At 43.0% G+C, this 19191-nt stretch overlaps 1 protein-coding gene across 1 annotated transcript in view; it reads right to left on the bottom strand.

Moving 5' to 3' along the window:
* The window catches only part of CPS1 (carbamoyl-phosphate synthase 1), a 99510-nt gene that overhangs the window by 65152 nt on the left and 15167 nt on the right, over nucleotides 1–19191 (bottom strand). Inside the window, exons 5-13 of the mRNA XM_013952187.2 lie at nucleotides 18506–18562; nucleotides 15659–15751; nucleotides 10027–10116; nucleotides 8811–8939; nucleotides 8108–8214; nucleotides 7557–7698; nucleotides 4973–5050; nucleotides 3228–3326; nucleotides 2424–2519 (exon numbers count right to left, since the gene is read on the bottom strand). Coding sequence (XP_013807641.2) covers nucleotides 2424–2519; nucleotides 3228–3326; nucleotides 4973–5050; nucleotides 7557–7698; nucleotides 8108–8214; nucleotides 8811–8939; nucleotides 10027–10116; nucleotides 15659–15751; nucleotides 18506–18562 — 891 coding nt within the window. The remainder of the gene's footprint in view (nucleotides 1–2423; nucleotides 2520–3227; nucleotides 3327–4972; nucleotides 5051–7556; nucleotides 7699–8107; nucleotides 8215–8810; nucleotides 8940–10026; nucleotides 10117–15658; nucleotides 15752–18505; nucleotides 18563–19191) is intronic.

Genomic DNA, 19191 nt, shown 5'->3' on the forward strand with positions numbered 1-19191 from the left:
GGGGCAAGGCGTCTTAAGGACCAGCTGGCAGTGATGAGGAAGATAATTAATGAGCAGAATTAATGCCCACTGTGCTAAGAGAGACACGTTTTACTGATACCACATCCTCAGGCCCATTTGTTTGGGATGCTGGATTTTAATCCACTTGTTTGCCCGTGCAACCCTTTCCTTCAACTTCTGCCTTTTTTTCTTTTTTTCTTTTTTTTTTTTTTAATAAGCTCACAGCACTCTGTGCAATGATCCTCCATCTTGGTTGGAGATCTTTGTCACAACTTAATTAAAACAGTGAATTAATAACACTCCAGGAGGGCTCCTCTTTTTGTATAATACCCACCTGTATTCAGAACAGTTGGGAGAATCCCCAAAGCAAGTAAACAAGAAGGTTTTTCAGATGACCATGAGCCAGTTGCTATTATCCACAGATGCTCCCAGGCCCTGCTCTTCATGGGATGTTCCTGCCTCTCATGAACATTCTTGCAAATACAAATCCACTGACCGGGGGGGAGGCCCAGCTCCACAAGGGTTTTACTCTTAAAAAGAGACACACTCAACTGTATAGGACTAAATGCAAACAACAGCACTTGTCTTAAAATGCACTGGGGTCTAACAGACTAGGAAGAAGAGCAGAAAGCAGCAGAGTGAAGCAGAATGCCCAGCAGTAAGAATCAATATCGATTATTTAAAAGAAGAAAAAAAGCAGAAAGTCTAAGGGGAAAGAAATCGCTTTTGTCTCCTATTACCTGTCCCTGTTGTCTCCCATCCATACTCTGCAGCTTTCCCTTGGCAGCCACTGGCCACCTGCCTCCTCTCCTGCACACAGCTGTAAATCACACTGCTGGAGGCAAGGTCAGGAAGAGCAAGTGCTGCCGCTGGAATGGCTGATGAGCCTGCAGATCAGAGCAGCTGGCTGGGGGCCACAGGAAGGGAAAGAGCACTGCAGAAGGTCAAGTTAGGGAGATTTATCATAAAAAACTTTCTCTTCCAGAAACTGGAGCTGAGTTTGAAGGACGAAAGAGAAAATGAAGGCAAGAGAGCGGCCTTCTTTCCAACTTTCTTATTTGTGCTCACCAACTCTGGCACCATCCACTCCTAATTTGTTCTTGTCTTCTTCATGATGTGGCCACTTCAAACTAGTAGCTAGCAGTATCAATACAGGACACAAACAAAGCATATGCAATACCAGATGTGTCGTAAGATTGGGATTCAACCCTGACCTACCCCAGATCAATTTTAAGATTACTCTTATTGACTTTTCCCCTTGCTAACTCTAGGGTCAGCACAGGAACGGAGTGGGCCTGACTTAAGTCAGACTGGCCTGGGACCTTCTCACAATCTTCACCTTGTCTGAAGGCAGCTGCTACATTTGTTCTGGATCTGTCAGAGCTCTGCAAGCTCTCCTCCTTCACATGAGGTTGGACAAGAATCACATCTCACCATGCCACTGTTACATAACCAGCGGTAACCCCATTGCAGGCATACTGACGTCCTTCTGCTGCCCCTTCTCCTAGCGTGAGCTTTTCTCCTAGCACCCTTTCTAGAGGCTTTGCACTTTTGCAGCATGAAACAGCCAGAGCTGGAGCTGAGCCTTTCAACGCAAGGACCCAACTGAACTATGCATTCACTTAGGAATGGCATGCAGAAACCCACCACGCACGTTAACTATGCAGGAGGCCACAAGCAAAACATGCACAAGGACCTCCTCAAAAGCATGCATTTCTCAGGCACATACAGGAGTACACGTGCATTTTTGTTCATCCCAGTAAACATACATCCCTACAATCTTCAGAAAAGGAACAACAGAAACTAGGTAATAAGTTTGCTGGACAAAATTCATCCCAAAGAATGATTTTTCATTCATTCCTTTTAAGATTATGAATTTATTCTGGGAACAAAGCTTGGAATATATAAACTTTAAAATTTTATCCCATTTAAAATAAAATATATATATCATTTACAAAAATTGCCTTGATAAGGGGCTCAAAATCTTGTGCATATCAGTCTTGATAGCAGTCAAGAGTTCAGCCTTTTTCAGTATTCAGCCTTGCAGTATGTCTGCATACCACAAAAGTTTCAGTAATTTCAGCTCAGATGTTGCTGGCTGTATTCCTCTTCATCTACATTCATTCGACCAGAGCACAGGACAATACGACAAGCCTAGAGTGACTAGTCACACACCACAAATAACAAACTGCTTAAAGATTGCAATGCAAACTCAAGGAAATTTCTCTCTGGTAGATAATTCTGAGTAGTTAACTCAGATCACTCAACCAACAAATTCACAAAGAGAAGAAAATAGTTAGATTTACCTACAGTCATTAATTCTCACCAGCTTCCCTGCCTCAGTGACAGCTGGATGATCATAGTTAGCTAAGAGAAGGGAAAGTAGATTAAATTAGATTAACATTTTCAGAGTATTCTCTCACCTTCATGGCTTTCACAGCCTGGGATCCAGAGTAATCAAATTCCCCTGCCTGACCAATCGACAGACCCCCAGATCCTAGAAGGAGAACTTTGGAGACCTAGACGTGCGAAATGGTATGAAACAGTCAGCATGGTTCCCACAGCGGTGGGAATGAACAGACTGCACAGCACAGAACAGCTTCAAATTACAAAACACAAGTTCTAAAAGGGAAGAAAAGTCACCTTCCAAAATGCTGTGATTCTACTTCCAAGAATATTTCTACCTAAGCTCTCCCCTGCCTATCTGGTTAGAGAAACACATGACTTATGCATAAGGCATACAATAAATGTTTTAATTGTATCATGTGCTTATAGACAACCGTGCCTCAGTCTGGCTGCCCATGAAGTCCAGCTGCTTTCTAAGATAGCAAAACTGTAAGAAATTCATCTCATACTAGGAATTCCAGACTTATTTGCTAAGCAACAGAGCATCAGCATTAAGCTGCTGGCAAACTCTCATAGCCAGATTATCCCAGGACACCTCATATACTGTTAGGAGAGCTCCTTTCTTGGGAGAACTACAAAGTAAAATATACGAAATGTCAGATCTTAAAACCTCCTCAAAGAAAAGGAAGTAAATAACACAACAAGAGAGACCTGATGACTATGAGACAGGCAGAAAGATCTAACAGCTTTTGTATGGAAGGCCTGTCTTTGGCATCCCCAGTCAGTTTTTTATGCTATGTATTTTGCATCCTGTGCTCAGTAGGATTTAACAGCTTCTAGCCTAACTGACAGGCAGGAATAACGAGTATCTGTACACTGACCTCTACTCTGGAAGCTGTTGCTCCAGCCTTGGGCAGGACCGAGGCAATGGTAGTGCCTTTCTCTTTCTTAACCAGTGACATAAATGAATCAAAGAGGAACTAGGAAAAACAAACACATGTATTTAATACCCAAAGTGGAACTAAATAAATACCAAGCAAAAAGGAAAAAAACAGGCCATTCATGAGCTAAAGTCATCAGCTCTGCTCTGCTACCTTTAGGAGGTAGGGGGACCATATCTGAAATCTATTTAATGACTTCTGACATATCTGACAAAGCTGCATTCAAGAAAGTGAGGTCATATCAGGGAGAAAACACATATAAATCATGTCTGTGTGCTCTGCTTGTACATAGCTGACAGTGTAATAAATGACTGTGCATTAAAAGTTAAAAATCAGAAGCCCATACACTTAACTAGATCAAGGGAACTACGTGGAACGAAGCCTGCTCCTGAGCTGGGATCTGAATAGGCGTATCTATATGTCAGTGGCGCTAAATCAGTATTGCCCTCCAGAGGAGGCTCCAGAGCAGATGGGAGAAAACTTTTATCCAGCTTCCATGTGCCTCCTGCCCACCCTGCCTGCCTCACAGCCAGCCAAGTGCCAGGCCCAGGAGGCAGCGCGACCCTCGCTGGCGTGCAGGCAGCCACAAGCAGCCCGGGGAGGCTCCAGCTGCACCCGACTCTGAGCTTGCAGAGCTTCCATCCACACAGCTCCTGAGGCTGATTGCAGGGAATCACCTATGGCAAGGAGGACGGATGAGTCCTGCAAGCCTAGCAGGATAGGCAGGATGTTTACCAAACCCATCCAAGCAGGGGAAGTGCACAATGGCTTGGAAAATTCATAGCTAAGGGTGAATTAAAAACAAAAAAAAAACACAAAAAAAAACAAAAAAAACAAAAAAAAACAAAAAAAACAAAAAAAAACAAAAAAAACAAAAAAAAACAAAAAAAACTTGAAACCACAAGTCAATCAGACTGGTAGGAAACTTCTTGATATCTAGAGATTCACTTGTAGGTTTAATCAACAATATCAAATTAAGATTAAAATAAATCACTTCTAAGTATTCTTCAAGCTTGCTTTCTCAAGAAATGCTAAATAGCGTATTTATGTTCAGACATGCCTTCCCTGCCTTCCACATCCCCTGCTGCTGCTTAGTCATACTCTGTGACTGCACAACCAGTTGCTATAGAATTTGTGCAAAGTCACAGATGGGGGATTAAAATTTCATTTCACTTAGGAGAACAAGAGTGAGGAAGTGTGAATCTATTTACATAACTCTACAGTAATTATTAAATTTGAAACTGGAACTAAAATGTATTAGAAAGTCAATGATTTTATTACAAAGCATCTGGCTAGTATTTTTTTCTATAAGACAGATTCTTTTTCCTTTTGCAACCACCCCAGGTACAAGAGATTTGAGCCTGATCCTGCAAAGGCTTAAACACTTCACTAACTTCCAACACACAAATAATCCCACCAGGACTCAAAGCATACAAGTCATATGAATGGAATCATTGATCCAGAGCACACAGAAGTCAATAGACGCCTTGCTGCTGCTTATAATTAGCTGTGGATCAAGCTAAGCAGGCACGAGCCCATGCATGCCTAGGCCCTCTTTTAGGATCCTGACTTTTCTAAAAACAAGATTTAGGACCATCACCACATAAAGACTTCACCTTAGCTAATACATATCTATAGTCTCCAAGCTGTCTCAAAGCAAACCCAGATCAATTCCTGTACAGTACCTCTGTGTCTGTTGGCCCTGGATTTGCCTCTGGGTAGAACTGCGCTGTGAAAATTGGTTTGGTCTCATGCATAATTCCCTGCGGAAATAAAAACAATTGTCTTAGACACCTCCTTGCTAATGGGCAAGAGAACAGAAAGCGAGAACTTACCCCTGTATGTACTGAAGGCCAAGGGACTGTGATTCATTTAGGGGCTACCAAGTTGAAATTCATTTCATTCCCAGTCCTTAAACAACTTATCTGATAAGTCAAAGAGCCTCTTGCCCTTTTGCTAACACTCCAAGTGTGGGCCTGTGCAACGCACCGGACTGCGCGTGGCTGAGGAGCAAAATGAAGGCATTGCTGCCATTACAGTAGCAAATGCTATTAAATTGTAAGGGCTTAACAGAGTAGATTTGCTAATCTCCTTCCAGAGGTAACGCTGGACCAGGCAGAGAAGAAAAACATACACAACAAGAAGAGATCACCTTGAAGAAGGCTGTTACAGAATGACTGGTTTTACTGTCCTGATCTGGCTGGTTCTATCAGAGGAGATATGGAATTTGCTCATGCTTTTTACTTCAGCCTTACATAACTCACTTTAAATGCTGACACAGAGCCTCACCGATCTCTTCCCTCACATATTTTCAGGCCTGTGACAAAGTGGGGCCACTGCTCTGGACAAAAAATAGCTATGAAGGACTTAAGGTGAGACGGTGCTTGAAGTTTCACTTGGAGTCAGGAGAAGCAGACTTCTCACTTCTGTGGCCTGACAGCATCAAGCAGCATGGTCCACATGGAGACAACCCTGCCACTGTCAATGGCCCCTGGTCCCTGGTTCCAGATGCAGGTGGAGAAGTCCCGCAAGATGGAATACAGGAAAACACTTCTCTGATACAACTTGCTTCCCTGTAAGAAGAGGCAACAGAGTCCCAGCAGCTGCTGTAGAGCAACAGTGCCACTCAGAGCTGTAGGGTGGGATGTTGGAACAGGACAGGAATGAGAGATGAGTTCCTCACCATGGCTGATCCATTATGTTATGAGTTACTGCCCTCTGAGAGAAGAATGTCATCAGCCTGTCACATTTTCCCTGAATGTTCAAGTTATTTCTAGTTACTTACAAACACCTTTTAAAAATATTCACTCCATTTCTTGTGAGGATTTGGAAACTTGTGTTGGCCCTATCCAGCTGCGATTGGTCCAGTCAGACACCAGAAATGCTTTTTCTTTTCCAGGTAGATGAATGCAACAGACTGCACATGACAGCCCATCCAACCTTGTTCCTGTCTGTACATCCCATGCTAAACCAACATTGCTCCTTGTCCCTCTCCAGCATACAGACAAATCTGCGAAGGTTTAGGAGACTGATGCTGCTTTTGGGTTCAGATATGGTCCTTTAGCTCACAGGAGAGAATATCATGCTTCTAGAACCAGAGGACTCAGGTCTAACCTCATCACCCGATTTACGCAGAAGCACCATCATACTTACCTCCAATGATTCAGTTCATCAACACAGCTGAAAAAAACTCATTTCAAAATTTGAGCCAAACAGTTGTAGATTTTTTGTATTAAGATCTTGTTTGGTAACATTTGTCTCTGTTTACATAGGTCTGTACAGATGAAAACACCAACTGGCAAACAACAAACTTACTCTAAAATCAGCTGGAAGTTACTGTTCCTGCAAAGCATAGCCAGGATATGCCAGAACAGCACTGTTCAACCTAAAGACTCGATGCGGGGCACTTATACAAAATAATACAGAGGCATACTCCCGTTGGGGAAATTAGCTTTGAAAGCATCTTCTTTCCAGTGGTGTTCTGATAAATAAGACAACCTCACAGACTTGCACAGCAGCTGGGCCTAATGGTCAAGACTTAAAATGGGCAATTACAAAGCCTGAGATGCATCTGACTACCTGACCTTGTCAAATCTGAGCTATGGGATACTGTTTCCTTCCTATGCTTTTCCTTGTTCAGTTGTGAACCTCCAGAGGCCAAGACTGCCTTTTTTTTGGGGGGTGGGGGGTTGTCTGTTTTGGTTTTGTTGTTTTTTTAACGGAGGACACTTGACAAGAAGCTTCTACCTTAGATCTTCTAAGTTGTTCTCAAGAGGCAACTACCCCTTTCTATTGATCATAGGAGGAAATTTAATTCCTGACCTTTAGTTCCTGGAATTCTACCTATGATAACAGACCAAATCAGACTGTAATAATTTTCCTTTTCTATGCTGGGCAACAAAGAATCCAACACAAGACAGTGGCATAGGTTAGTGCCCCTGTGGCACAAACCCTAAAGACAATGATAACTGAGTGAGCACCACTAACAGCAGGGAAATCACAGAAGTTAATAAGGCAGCTCCTCAAGGGAAATCATGAGGTCATTGTCATGATCTGATACTTTGGGCTAGTATGAAGAATACTGGCAATGGTTCACCCCTTTTGGGGCTGTAAGGCAAGTCCCCAAGTAAAGCAGACAATCAGATCATCAAGTTTAGTCCTGATGACTAGCTGTAACCCTACAGCAAGCTTCCAGAGGATGAAATAAAGGGGAGACAGTCTTCACTCTCTAGAGGCTGTGATGCGCAGGTATCTAGAAAGCATGCTCACCTCATTTGTTTGATCACTGGCATTCACAAAAAGAGGTTTCCAGCCAGGCGGGAGGGTAGAGCTGTCAACGGCATAACCGTGGTTCTGAGCAGTGATGACAGCCCGTCCGTTCACCACATTCAGAACGGGCTGGTTCTGCCCTCTGAAAGAGAAACAGGGAAGGAAAGGGTCAGAGGACAGGGGAAGAAAGTGCAGGATGTGTCCAAACACCACAGTTACAAACAGCTGATAGCCGTGGGGAAACCCACAGCGGTTCAGTAGTAGCTGTACAGTACTGGTAGCCACTCAAAATGATAAATCCTAGTAGAAACTATGCTTCAGTTTGATGAGGACAAATTAGAACAAATACTTTCAAAGCACCCTCAAAAAAAGCAATGCACAACATGGCAGTTTAAATTTAAGGCAAGGAAAATGTCTGAAATAAAGAAGTAATGTTACTGCCCTATTAGCTCCTCTTAAGGCAGGTCAGAAGTAAAGTATTGCCACTCTGTGGCATTTTGCAGTGCTGAGCCAGTGTGTGAGGGCTCTGAGAAGTCGCAGGGCTGCTGCACCTGTTGGCCATCTGCATCTTGTAGGAAGTAGCTCCAGCTGCTATTCCAGTGATTAGACTGCCCATGCTGATTCCAAACAAGGGCTCCGGGCGATTGCTCTCTAGGACCTAAAATGAAAAGGTTTTCAAGAGGTACTGAAGTGTCTCTGTTCAGCAGTTCCAGCATAAACCATGCAATAAGTCCAGCTCTCCTGCAGTTCCCTCATAGCAGTCACATGGGAAATGACTGAAGGCAAGGTGGCAAAGGCATATGGAGGCAAGTTTCCTCTTCTCCTCCATTTCAAAGGGAAACCTCTGAGCACAGCTTGGTGTCTCAGTCTACTCAAGGGGAACAAATGATGACAATCTGTATCAGGGCCATTTATAGTGCATGACATTATTCCAAATGGAAGCAACTGTGAAAACAGGGCTGCTCTTTCACAAGCTGACAGCGGTGCTGAATGAGCACAGGGTACTTCAAGGCACTAGTAAGGTAATGGTGGTATTCATGTTCATATTCATTACTGTTCATCGGGGTCTGCGCAGCCCTATTGCAACCACCGGTCTGGAGACGTAACTCTCAGTGGACAGAGATGAGGAATGTGGCAGACACATGAAATGACTAAATAGTCCATAACATGTTAGTGAAACCAACTGTTTAGATTTCAGGCACATGAATAAATGGAAATAAGTAAGAAAACTGGCCCGTAGCTATTGCACTGTACCTTTCTAACATTCTGAATCACCTCCTGGGCCTTCATTGGATCCCCTGGGCCTCCGGAAATTAAGAGTCCATCATACTCCATGCTGGTGAAATCATGGTCCCATGGAACCAAATGCACTTCTGCACCTCGCTGGGAGAGAAACAAGAGGGGAATAAGCAATAGAGGGAGCAGCAGAACAAATTAATTTGAGTCTGGAGGCTGTTCCCATTCTCTGATGTCCCACAAGAGTTGAGATCAGATTTCAGCCTTTCCTTCATTAGGGACAATAATGAAGCTTCTCTCTACTATATGTCCAGAATATTTTCATAAAATGAGTAGGAACTTAGTATCTTTGAGTCTTCTCAGTGTTTGTCAAGTTTGTTTGAAATCCACTAATGGAATCAAAACTTACTAACTGAACACAAAAATGTGCACACATAAAATGCATCCACCTGGTTCCCTCTTACACAGTGCACTCATTATAACTGCTCACTTAGGGCCTCACAGCCTCATTCTGTGACATGTCAGAAATAGTCCTGCACATCAAAAATGAGATGAACATATACATTAACTAAAAATGGAGACAAGGAAAACCTGTTCATCTAGAAAATGGGGGGACACCACCTTCATTCCTCCTATCCAGCTAGAAAAGCAAGGACTACTAAAGCTTCACTACAGGGAATCATTTTCACAGAATCATAGAATTAAAGAATAAATTAGGCTGGAGGGAGCTCAGGAGGTAATCTGGTCCAATCCCTGTTCAAAGTAGGGCTAACTTCGACTTCAGATCAAGTTGCTGAGGGCATTGCTTAGTTGAGTTTTGAACGTCTCCAAGGATGGAGATCCCACAACTTCTCTGGGCCCTTGTGTCTCGGCCTTTCACAATCCCCAATGCAAAAAACTTTCCCCATTGACTTATTTTTGACAACATTGGTTGTCTTCTCTGGTTGTGCCTTGTCTCTTAAGTTCACCTTCTAGGAGTTCTTCTCATGGCTGAAAGGCTGCTGTACAGCTACACTTACTCCCCGCCTCAGGTACCACGTACCAAGCTCAGAAAACATCACCCAGTCCTCAGGAATCATCCCAAAATTATATCCCATTTTAGGAGTGAAACTGGTACTAGGATGACTATATCCAGGTAGAATGAAGGCCCACTGAGCACACAGATATGACAGCCCACAGACAAGGCTCATACCAAAGCAAAGCAAGAGATGCAGGATATAAAGCATCCACCTACCTTTACTAGCAGACGGATAATGTTGAGCTTCAATCCACAGTCGACAGCTACCACTTTAACTGGATTCCCTCTACCATATATTTTGATTTCCTGTTGGTAGGATTAGAAAAAAGACAGACCATGCTGTAAATGATAGATCACCCCTCTCAAACACAGGGAAGATGGGTAGCAGAATGACTGTTGACTAACGTGAAGCAACTGGTGCTTAACAATCAAGGAAATCTCTAGAAGCACCAACCATTAATGCTTCTTTCATTTTTCTGTGAAAGTGGAAGTTTTAATGCTGTTCTATATATTGTTGATTACAGCAGTAACAACAATCTCTTAAAAAAAAAAAAAAAAAAAAGACATTTCCATAGCTAATGACAAGCTTTTTTTTCTGTGCTTCAGCTCATTAGCAGTGAAGTAGCAAGCGAATTCTCACAGATTTTTGCAGTCCAAGAGAAATGCCAGATATACTGGGAGAGATTCTCTGCTGCAGTGAAGCCCTTCTGCTGACGCTAGTTGAGCAAGGCCACTTTGCACTGACTCAAGATCCATCACATTTAAAGACCACTCTGACCCTCCAGTCACAGTAAGACCAAAACATACCACAGCTGGATATACTCTATGATCTCTAGTGTATCGTAGCAGTATAGACCAGTCATCTGCCGTGTACACCACTGACCATAACCTATGTTTATATGGCACTGAGAGTTTTACATGGCAGGCAATACCTCTCCTGGCACCTCCTCTTCCAGCTGCTGTCCCTTAACCCATTGCACAATGTAAACTGCCACCACGGGCCATCTGCCTCAGTCCCAAATCTGGACCATCACGCTTTGTACGGCCACTTGACTACTGGTTGCAACAAGGCAAGATGGGGAAGTCAAATCACTACTGAATGTTATATGGGCCTTGACATTGCAACAGGCAGATATATTGACAGACAGCTGTCATACTGATGTAGGGTTATTTATGAATAGCTTCTTCATGAAGAATGGTGAACTATTTATTTGTTAAGTAACTGCAGTTAGCATGAGGCTGGAATGTTATTCATCAATGAGCACACAAGGCAGCTTTCTTCCTTCTTAAAAAAAAACCCAAAAACAAAACAAAAAAACACCACTCTGCTTACCCCAAGCTAGGCTCAGCTCCTGAAAGCTGATATTCCTGAATGTACTTCATCCAAAGTGGCTATTTTCTTGTCCAACACACCACTGATTTTTTTTTTTCTTTTAACACTAAGTAACTCCCTTTTAATCAGCCTCCTTGGTACCTATTACTTCACAGCTGGGCTGCCTCATGAAGAAATGTTAAACTCCATGCCCATTCTGCCTGGTGCTAGGTGACAAACAACCTTTTCACAGAAGGAACACCAGCCAGAAGGAAAAGCATCCCCTCTACAGGGAGCCCAAGATGAAGTTTATTAGCAGGATATTACAATACCTCCCTTTGTGTTATCCTAATTCAATCCTTGTTTGAACCTTTATCTTCGCAAAGATCAAGATCAAGAGATGTTTATGATGTAAGGAGTAACACGTCCTGTGTGAGGACAGCTCTGATCATCACCTGGAGTGACTGCTGGTTGCAGGCTGCAGCACACAAATTGGCAATGGTCCACGATCCACCTCTGAGTGGTACGTGACTCCATGCTGAGCCAGTAGATGTTACTACTGTTGTCGCAACTCCTGCTCCATAACGCTGAAAGCAGAGGTTGTATCAGAACATATCTGGTGGTTCGCACGACAAATTGGTGGCAACGTACCCCACAGTTCCTTTTTTGAGAACAAATGGAATGGAAATTCTGCTGAAACTTGGTCTTGTTAGATCCCTCAAGGCTTCTAATATGATTCATGCTGTGCTTGACAAGCAAATATGACAACACCTTCACAGTCACCAATACACAAGTGGATTTTTGTTCCATGGTCTGTGGTGGAACTGTATCACTGTAAGACAACAGTATGGTTCTTCTACCTACTGCCCTCCAGTTTCTGGGAACTGGACTTCAAAAGTATCAAGAGGATTGAGGTGCTCAGTTCTCAAAGAAAGTAACTGATGTTGTGTGCCAGAGCCCCTTAAGAAAAACTCACCTTCCTTTTTAAAAGGGCTTTAAGAGAGCCCTCAATTCCTCACAGCACCCACACTTGGAGATTTGTGAAAAACTACGAGGCAAAGATCACCCTCTAAGGTTCTCCTTGACTGTTCTAATTGACAGAGAGAAGAAAACTGCTTGAGTTATTTTAATTACTTTCATCTCAAAACTTTCTTCTGTCCAATTATTTACACTGTCATTTGTTAACATATTTCCTTCAGCAGCGAGACTGATTTTAGGTGTTGCTCTCTTCACACCCCTTCCCCACACCACTTCTCATATTCATTCTCCCTCTGCACTGAAAAGCACTGACCCCTGCCTTTGGCCAAGACTATGTATAGTCAGAAGCCAGACTGGGAACTGTATCAGGGACCTATTAAAGTATGTTCCTTCTAAAGCCAGAGGATTTCCCTCACCTGTTCACTGCACAGTCTATAAACAACCAGTCTGGCTGGGAGTATGATGTGGGAAGGCTGCGAGCAAACAAGTCATTGAGAGGAAAAACTCCTGCTGGCACTGCTGAGAATGAAAAAGAGTACACGGGATTGTATGTCTGGATAGAAGTGACCTAGTAGCTTCATATGCTTAAAGGAAGCTCTTGTCTGCTGGGACCCTGATCATCACAAACACCAAAATAAATCTCTGCCGAAAGTTCCTCCAAAACATTGGCAGCTTTCTATATTCCCCCACCTTTAGCAAATAGAGCCTACACCACCAGCATCTGGGGGTGAAGGAAATCAATCAATCACTTCTAATGTAAAATTGATAAACAGATTCCTGGTCTTACTGCACCCTGATTTACATGAAAATAGCTGTTTGGCAACAAACAGATTATCGTGTCCAGTAATTACCAACACTGAACAGCTTACTTCATTGTCAGCTTTATTTGTGATGTTGCTTTTTACGCCTATAAAATGAAGTTATAAACATAATGAGACCATGAAAGCTCCATTAATCTTATTATATCTCCTTTTTAGATGCTATTTGCAACATCTTTAGAGCAATTCTCTCCCAGTAACTGCAGAGTTTAGCATCAGCAACCTTACCTATTGCTGACTTACTGCTCAAAATGGCTCCACCTGCATCTTGTAATCATACATCATGAAAATCTCAATCAGCAATTGCCATCCTTCCATGCAGCAACAAGGCCCTGACTCAAAATACAGTGGAGGCCTTGGCATGAGTTGGTGAGATCCCCGAGGCCAAGATCTGCAAGGGTGCCTATGGAGTCTGATGGCTCCCAGGTAACCAGTCACCCACGTAAACCCAAGCATGGATGGAGGCTGTGCTTCAAATTCCCACTTGCTCAAAGACCAGTCTGTTCAGGACTGCTTCTCACTTTTGCCACTAACACACAAGCTCGTGTGGGGAACAGTACACAAGCAACCATTTGCAGCACTCTTCCAGAGCCTCACTGATCTTAAAGATCCCAATGAGGGAATGAATGGTCCTGTGATGATAGCAAAAGTCTACACCTGCACTTTCCAGAACATAGCATGATCATCCAGTGTGCCATATGCCCTCATGGTAACTATGCAAGTGAAACTAAGCAACCACTGTGCACCAGAACAAGTTAACTCAGACTACTGATAAAACATGAAAACACCTAGCTAGAGTAGGGGAGCATTTCCCACAAAACAATCGCTTCCACTCTGACCTCTCAGCCTGATCTTCAAAAAGCTTACAAAATGCATCAGAGGAACGAGACTGGGAACAAAAGTTCATAACTCATCTGGATATCAAGAACAACAGACTCCAGAGAGCTACTAGTTTACTAGGACATCACAATCTGACTTCCCAAATCTCCTCCTGCTACTGAGCTCATGTCCCACGCTACCTGACTCTCCCTTTTGCACCACTTCTACTTCAAGGGAAGTAGTTTATCTTCTTTCAGAGAGGGTCCAACTCGCATCTGATTAAATCAAGCCTCTGTTCTCAAATCCTAGTCCTCTTGGAAGTCTGCTACTTCTATCTTGCCTGAAGGACTTGTGCACCCAAAAGCTTGTGCACTCTTTCCAACTATATGACAGCTGCGCAAAGAAAAAATATTTTCTATCCACAAAACTTGTTTAAACAATATCCTTACACTACTGTGGCTACAATGACCATGATACACAGAATGGGATTCATCACCAGACTGGAAATTGCAGAATTTAGGTGTCTGAAAGAAAGTGCTTCCATGTCCAACTCTGATCAGTGATGATACAAATAACAGAGTCATTGGAGTCTGGAGAGAAATGCAGGTGACCAAATATCAGAGCTGGATCACTCCTCCAAACTCCAATGACTTTATTGAATAGATCTCCACTATCACGAGACAGACTCCCAAATGTAGGTGGCTGCAACATTGAGCTGACCAAATTCAAGAGCATGAATCCTAACCAAAGATGTAAAGCACGAAATGTTCTTTCCTCAAAGGACTAGAGTCCAAAAAGTATAACAAGAGAAGACAAAACAGTCAAGAGAGTCAAGAAGAAATGATTTAGATAGGATTTGTTTGGTTTATTATAATGTGCGTTTTGATTCATTTAATGTGAACATATAAAAGCAGCATTCACATTTCATACTTGTAATACGTGGTGACGTTGAGGGAAGAGGGTGAAATAAGTCCATGAGACTTCTCAGGGAATCAAGAAGAAACACATAGCAACTACAAGTGATGCTTCAAGAGAAGGTCCTGAAGACATACAAAAGAGCACTGATTCTATTGCCTTCAGTATTGCCCCCATATTATGGCTTAGAGCTGAGGTGCACATCATATTAATTATGGAATTTGTAAAAGGGACTCATACACCCAGCTCCCATTCCAGTCAATGGGATTAAGGCACCCAAAGGCACTCTTTATCCCACGGTTACACTACCAAGGGGTCCATGACAAAGACATTGGTCCTTGCATTGGTACAAGCATAATTATCATTTTTAGTGTGGGCTGGTTTGCTATGTCCCAGCGATTTGTAGTGCTCTACCTAGCTTATGGTGGAATGTAGTTTGCATGCCCAGCTAAGAGAGCACAAATGCAGCTGCTATTTTGTACAGTATCTGTAGAGGACCAGCTAATGTCAATAATATTAGATCCAGGGGGCTCCTAAATTGGTCCATTTTCAAGATTTGGAGAAACCTTCTGGAATCGCTCCAAAAAATCACTCCTAAACACAGATTATCAAATATGATCATGAGCTTTCCTGAATTTTATTTAGGGAAGCAACTAGAAAAAAATTCTTATGTCTGAAAACATTCCCCCATATACTAGTTCTAACTGTATCCCCAATACATCTTAATCCTGTCTTTGTAACAGACAATCCCCTGGCTGGCGTACTATCCAGACTACTTCTTGCTCAATACAGCTCATTTAACATCTTCTTTAACACAGCACCTAAGGAGTCATAGGGATTCTAGGAAGATGATGTGGTCGCAGCCCTCTAAAGGTCTAAAAAAGGCACATAGTTTAGAAAAGGTCCCCAAATTGTTTGTTTGGACAAAATGGACAATTTGTAGGGCAAATGGGGAGCAGTTAATATCCAAAGTATACAGCATTGGGACTAGAGAAGTAGTTCTCACCTTGGTTGACACTTCTGAAATTAAATTCTGCTTATTTGGGTCTGCAAACTCCACGGGTTGACCTTCAAATTCAATCTTCCCAAGTACAGTGCCCTGTGGAAATACAGCAGTAAACAGCTAAGCATGAGCAAAGAAGCAGCTGTGAATGCTAGGGCAGGTGCTGACAGGCACAGGAACTGGAACAGCTGCTTGGAGATGGTTTCTTGACAGCTTATAACCACTTTCTGCATCTTCGGAAGTTTATAAGCCTTCCTTGGTATCAAAAAGCTGTTTAAACATCCTTCATTTGGGGAAGAGGCACTGCCAACAGTAAAAGCTGTTAATAGGCAGTTTGGCAAGCTGTCTAGTGACAGTAAAATGGGCTGCCTTCCAGAAGGATCAGAATTCAGCTCCCCAAATCCCCATTTTGTAGGTCTGGGAACAATCCACAAGGCAGCTTGCAGCTTTTTGGCTTTGGAAACCTCCTGTGAGGTCTTCAACCACCCACTGTGGATAGCTGAAAGGCAGCAGAGCTGCTGTAAGGAAAAGCTGTGTGGGAGGCAGGTCAGCACAGCTGTTTTCTGAATGAGCTATTAAAAAAAAAAAAAGAAGAAGAAGAAAAGAAATCACCTCAAGCAAGCTCTGCTCTTTGCTGCTCTTACCACCCACAGAAGCCAGGACACCCTTGCTCAGCTGCCAGCATGTCCTCCTCCATCTTCTGCCCATTAAACTGCTCAGTGGAAATTCCCCATTTTGGCTTTGCCCCACTTCTAAATCAAGTGGATTAACCTAGAATTAACTATTTCTCAGCAGTGGGACAAGGCACGCAATACAAAACTTTTCAAGGATGGGGAGGGGAAAGTGAAACAGAGGAAGTCAGTGATTGCTGATCGCTCTTTCAACATATAACACTGCGATGATAAATCCAGCTTGCCCTGTGGATATCACACTAGCATGCACACTGGGACTGCTCACTGGGTTCACTGATACCTCCATGCATAACACATACTGCCTGCAGACTGATTTCACTGACCTCAGCAAGAGAGAACTTAGGAAGTTTCCTTTATTGGCAGCGTCAAATGTGGCAAGAATGCTGTAGGCCTGGTGATCTACGTGAAATATCATCCAGGCTGCAGCTGCCACCGTTGCCCAGGAAGAAGGTAGAAGGTTCATGGAAGGAAGACAAGCAGGAGGTAGCTGGAGCTGGAAGGAGCAAAGGCATAGGAAAAGAAACAACAAGCTCCAAAGCATCTTGCTGTGACTCTGTGAAGGAAGTATCCCTTCTCATGGTAATATTCTTACCCTAAACTGGTGCTTGGTCATACCTCAAATATCCTTACAATTTCCCTAAGGCAAGAAAGACCTAGGATCTTACATCGTCATATGTGCTACTAGGGGTAAGTTTTAAAGGCAGAGTTTCGCTCTTAACTGTGGCTGACACCCTACCTCCCCTTGAATAGTGCCTTATACCACAAGCTACTCTAGGATGCTTTGTGTGGAAGAGAGTTGAGAAGGCCACTGTCATCTTGAAAAGGCCAGGTTCTTGGAAGCCACAGAAACTGCTAAGTGCCACTGCGCATCCAGTCCCACAAAAGCCGATGACAAACTCCTCACTCACAAACAAGCACTCTGTGGCTTACCTTGACACTGGGTTACTCAGTGAAATGGTACCTTGCATTTACCTTTAGAATCCAATTTAACAAGTCACTGCTCATTTAGACATATATCACAACGAAGCCCTGTTCTCACTCCCAATTTATAAAAGGACAGGGAGTGAAATATTAAGTTTGTTTGTTTGTTTCCCCAAAACCTGACTGAGAAGACTGGGGGAAAAGGCTACATTATGCATCATTTTAAAAAACCATAAACCAATACCACTCAGAGTCCCCGTATAATGTGCCTTACTGCCATACATTGTCTGCTAAGCTACTGGATAAATACTGAAAGCATATTTACTTTGGATGAAAGGAATGACGATCCATTAAATGGCCTCTATCAAGAAAGTAGAAAATGTATTGCCATCTTCCATTGTACTAAACTGCACTTGTCTGTGGTCTAAGAACCAGACAACCTCCTACCTTCCCATAAGAATTCACTTCTGCAAATATTCCTCTATTCAAGCTGGGTCATTCATATTTTATTCTGTGGAATGAATGAGGGTGTGGGTTTGGACTGCAGATTGCAAATTGATCACCTAAACAAAATGGAAAAGAGCATCTTCAAATAATCCATTACAAAAGAAGAGTCCCTGAGGCACAACAATTTATATTCAGAGTGGCTTTGATCATTGTTTCAGTCAATGTAAAATGTTCCTTAACATTAACCCACATTCAGTAACGTAATCCTGCATGTGTCCTTCAATTGTCAGCTCTCAGGAACCAGACAGAAATAATGACTATTAAAAAATAACAAAAGGCTTCAGGAAAGGAAAATTGGCCTGAGTTAGTAATCCAGTTTAGGTCAATGTAAGCATTCCTTTATGTCTCTGAGGAGCACAGGAGTTTCTGTTGAACAGAGCTGGTGCTGCCTACAAACTAATACACACAAAAACCCACAGAAGTGTTGCTGCCTCTCCGACTGTTTACACATCTACCTGAGGCCTATCATTTAAATCAGCTTGTGCTGACTCACTTACATAGAAGAGGAAACCTAGAACAGAGCCAAGGAGAGGGGGATCCTCGGGATACAAACAGTGCCACAGCTGTACACAAGGCACAGAGCCTTTGGAAGGGCATGGGGATCTGAGCAGCACCTGAGGTCAAGGCAACCCAGCAGCTACCATCGCTACCCCAGGTTTGCTGCAATGTCAGAAAAAGGGCCCAGTAATGGCAAGTTTAATGCACCTGGATCAAGGGAAGGTGATCATACCTTGTCCCGAATTAATTTGGACAGCATTCTGGTATCAATCCCATACAGAGCAGGCACCTAAAGGAAACATTAGAGAAGGGCAAGTCAGAGAACAAGCAACTCAGGCAAAGGAAGTCAGCAGCCAAGCTCACTTTGCTCACAAAAGCACATTCTTGGTTAGAGAGCACTAGCTCGTAGCAGCTCTATTACCAAGGCTGCCCCACATTTGCTTCTCCACCCCCCCCCCCCCACTTCTCCCTATTCTCACTCATAAATAGCTCGGTTCTCCAAATCTTCTAGTTTCTGCACTAAAAAGCAAAGGAAAAAAAAAAAAAAGAAAGAAAAAGCTCACATGGCAAATCCCTACCTCGTTTCTGAGCCCCATTTCACCTTATTCCTGAGCACCTAACCCTCCCAGCTGTCAGAAGTCAGTGGCACTCTATTGTCACATCCTTGATTCTCTTGGCTTCAAGCCAGCGGGGTTTTGGCAACGAACACCTTTTTGAGGTTATGACTGTGGCAACCACTAGGAACTGCACTACAGTAACATTTGATGAGAATATAACCTAATGTGGATTATTTTTATGAAGCACCAAACATCCCCATTTAATTAACATTTCTCCTGGACAGATTTTGGAAATAACTTTGCACCTTGAAAAAGAAAAATGGATGAAGAACCAGAGAACTAGGGAACACAGGATGAGCCC

The sequence above is a fragment of the Apteryx mantelli genome, chromosome 6, assembly GCF_036417845.1.
Source record: "Apteryx mantelli isolate bAptMan1 chromosome 6, bAptMan1.hap1, whole genome shotgun sequence".
NCBI classification, from domain to species: domain Eukaryota; kingdom Metazoa; phylum Chordata; class Aves; order Apterygiformes; family Apterygidae; genus Apteryx; species Apteryx mantelli.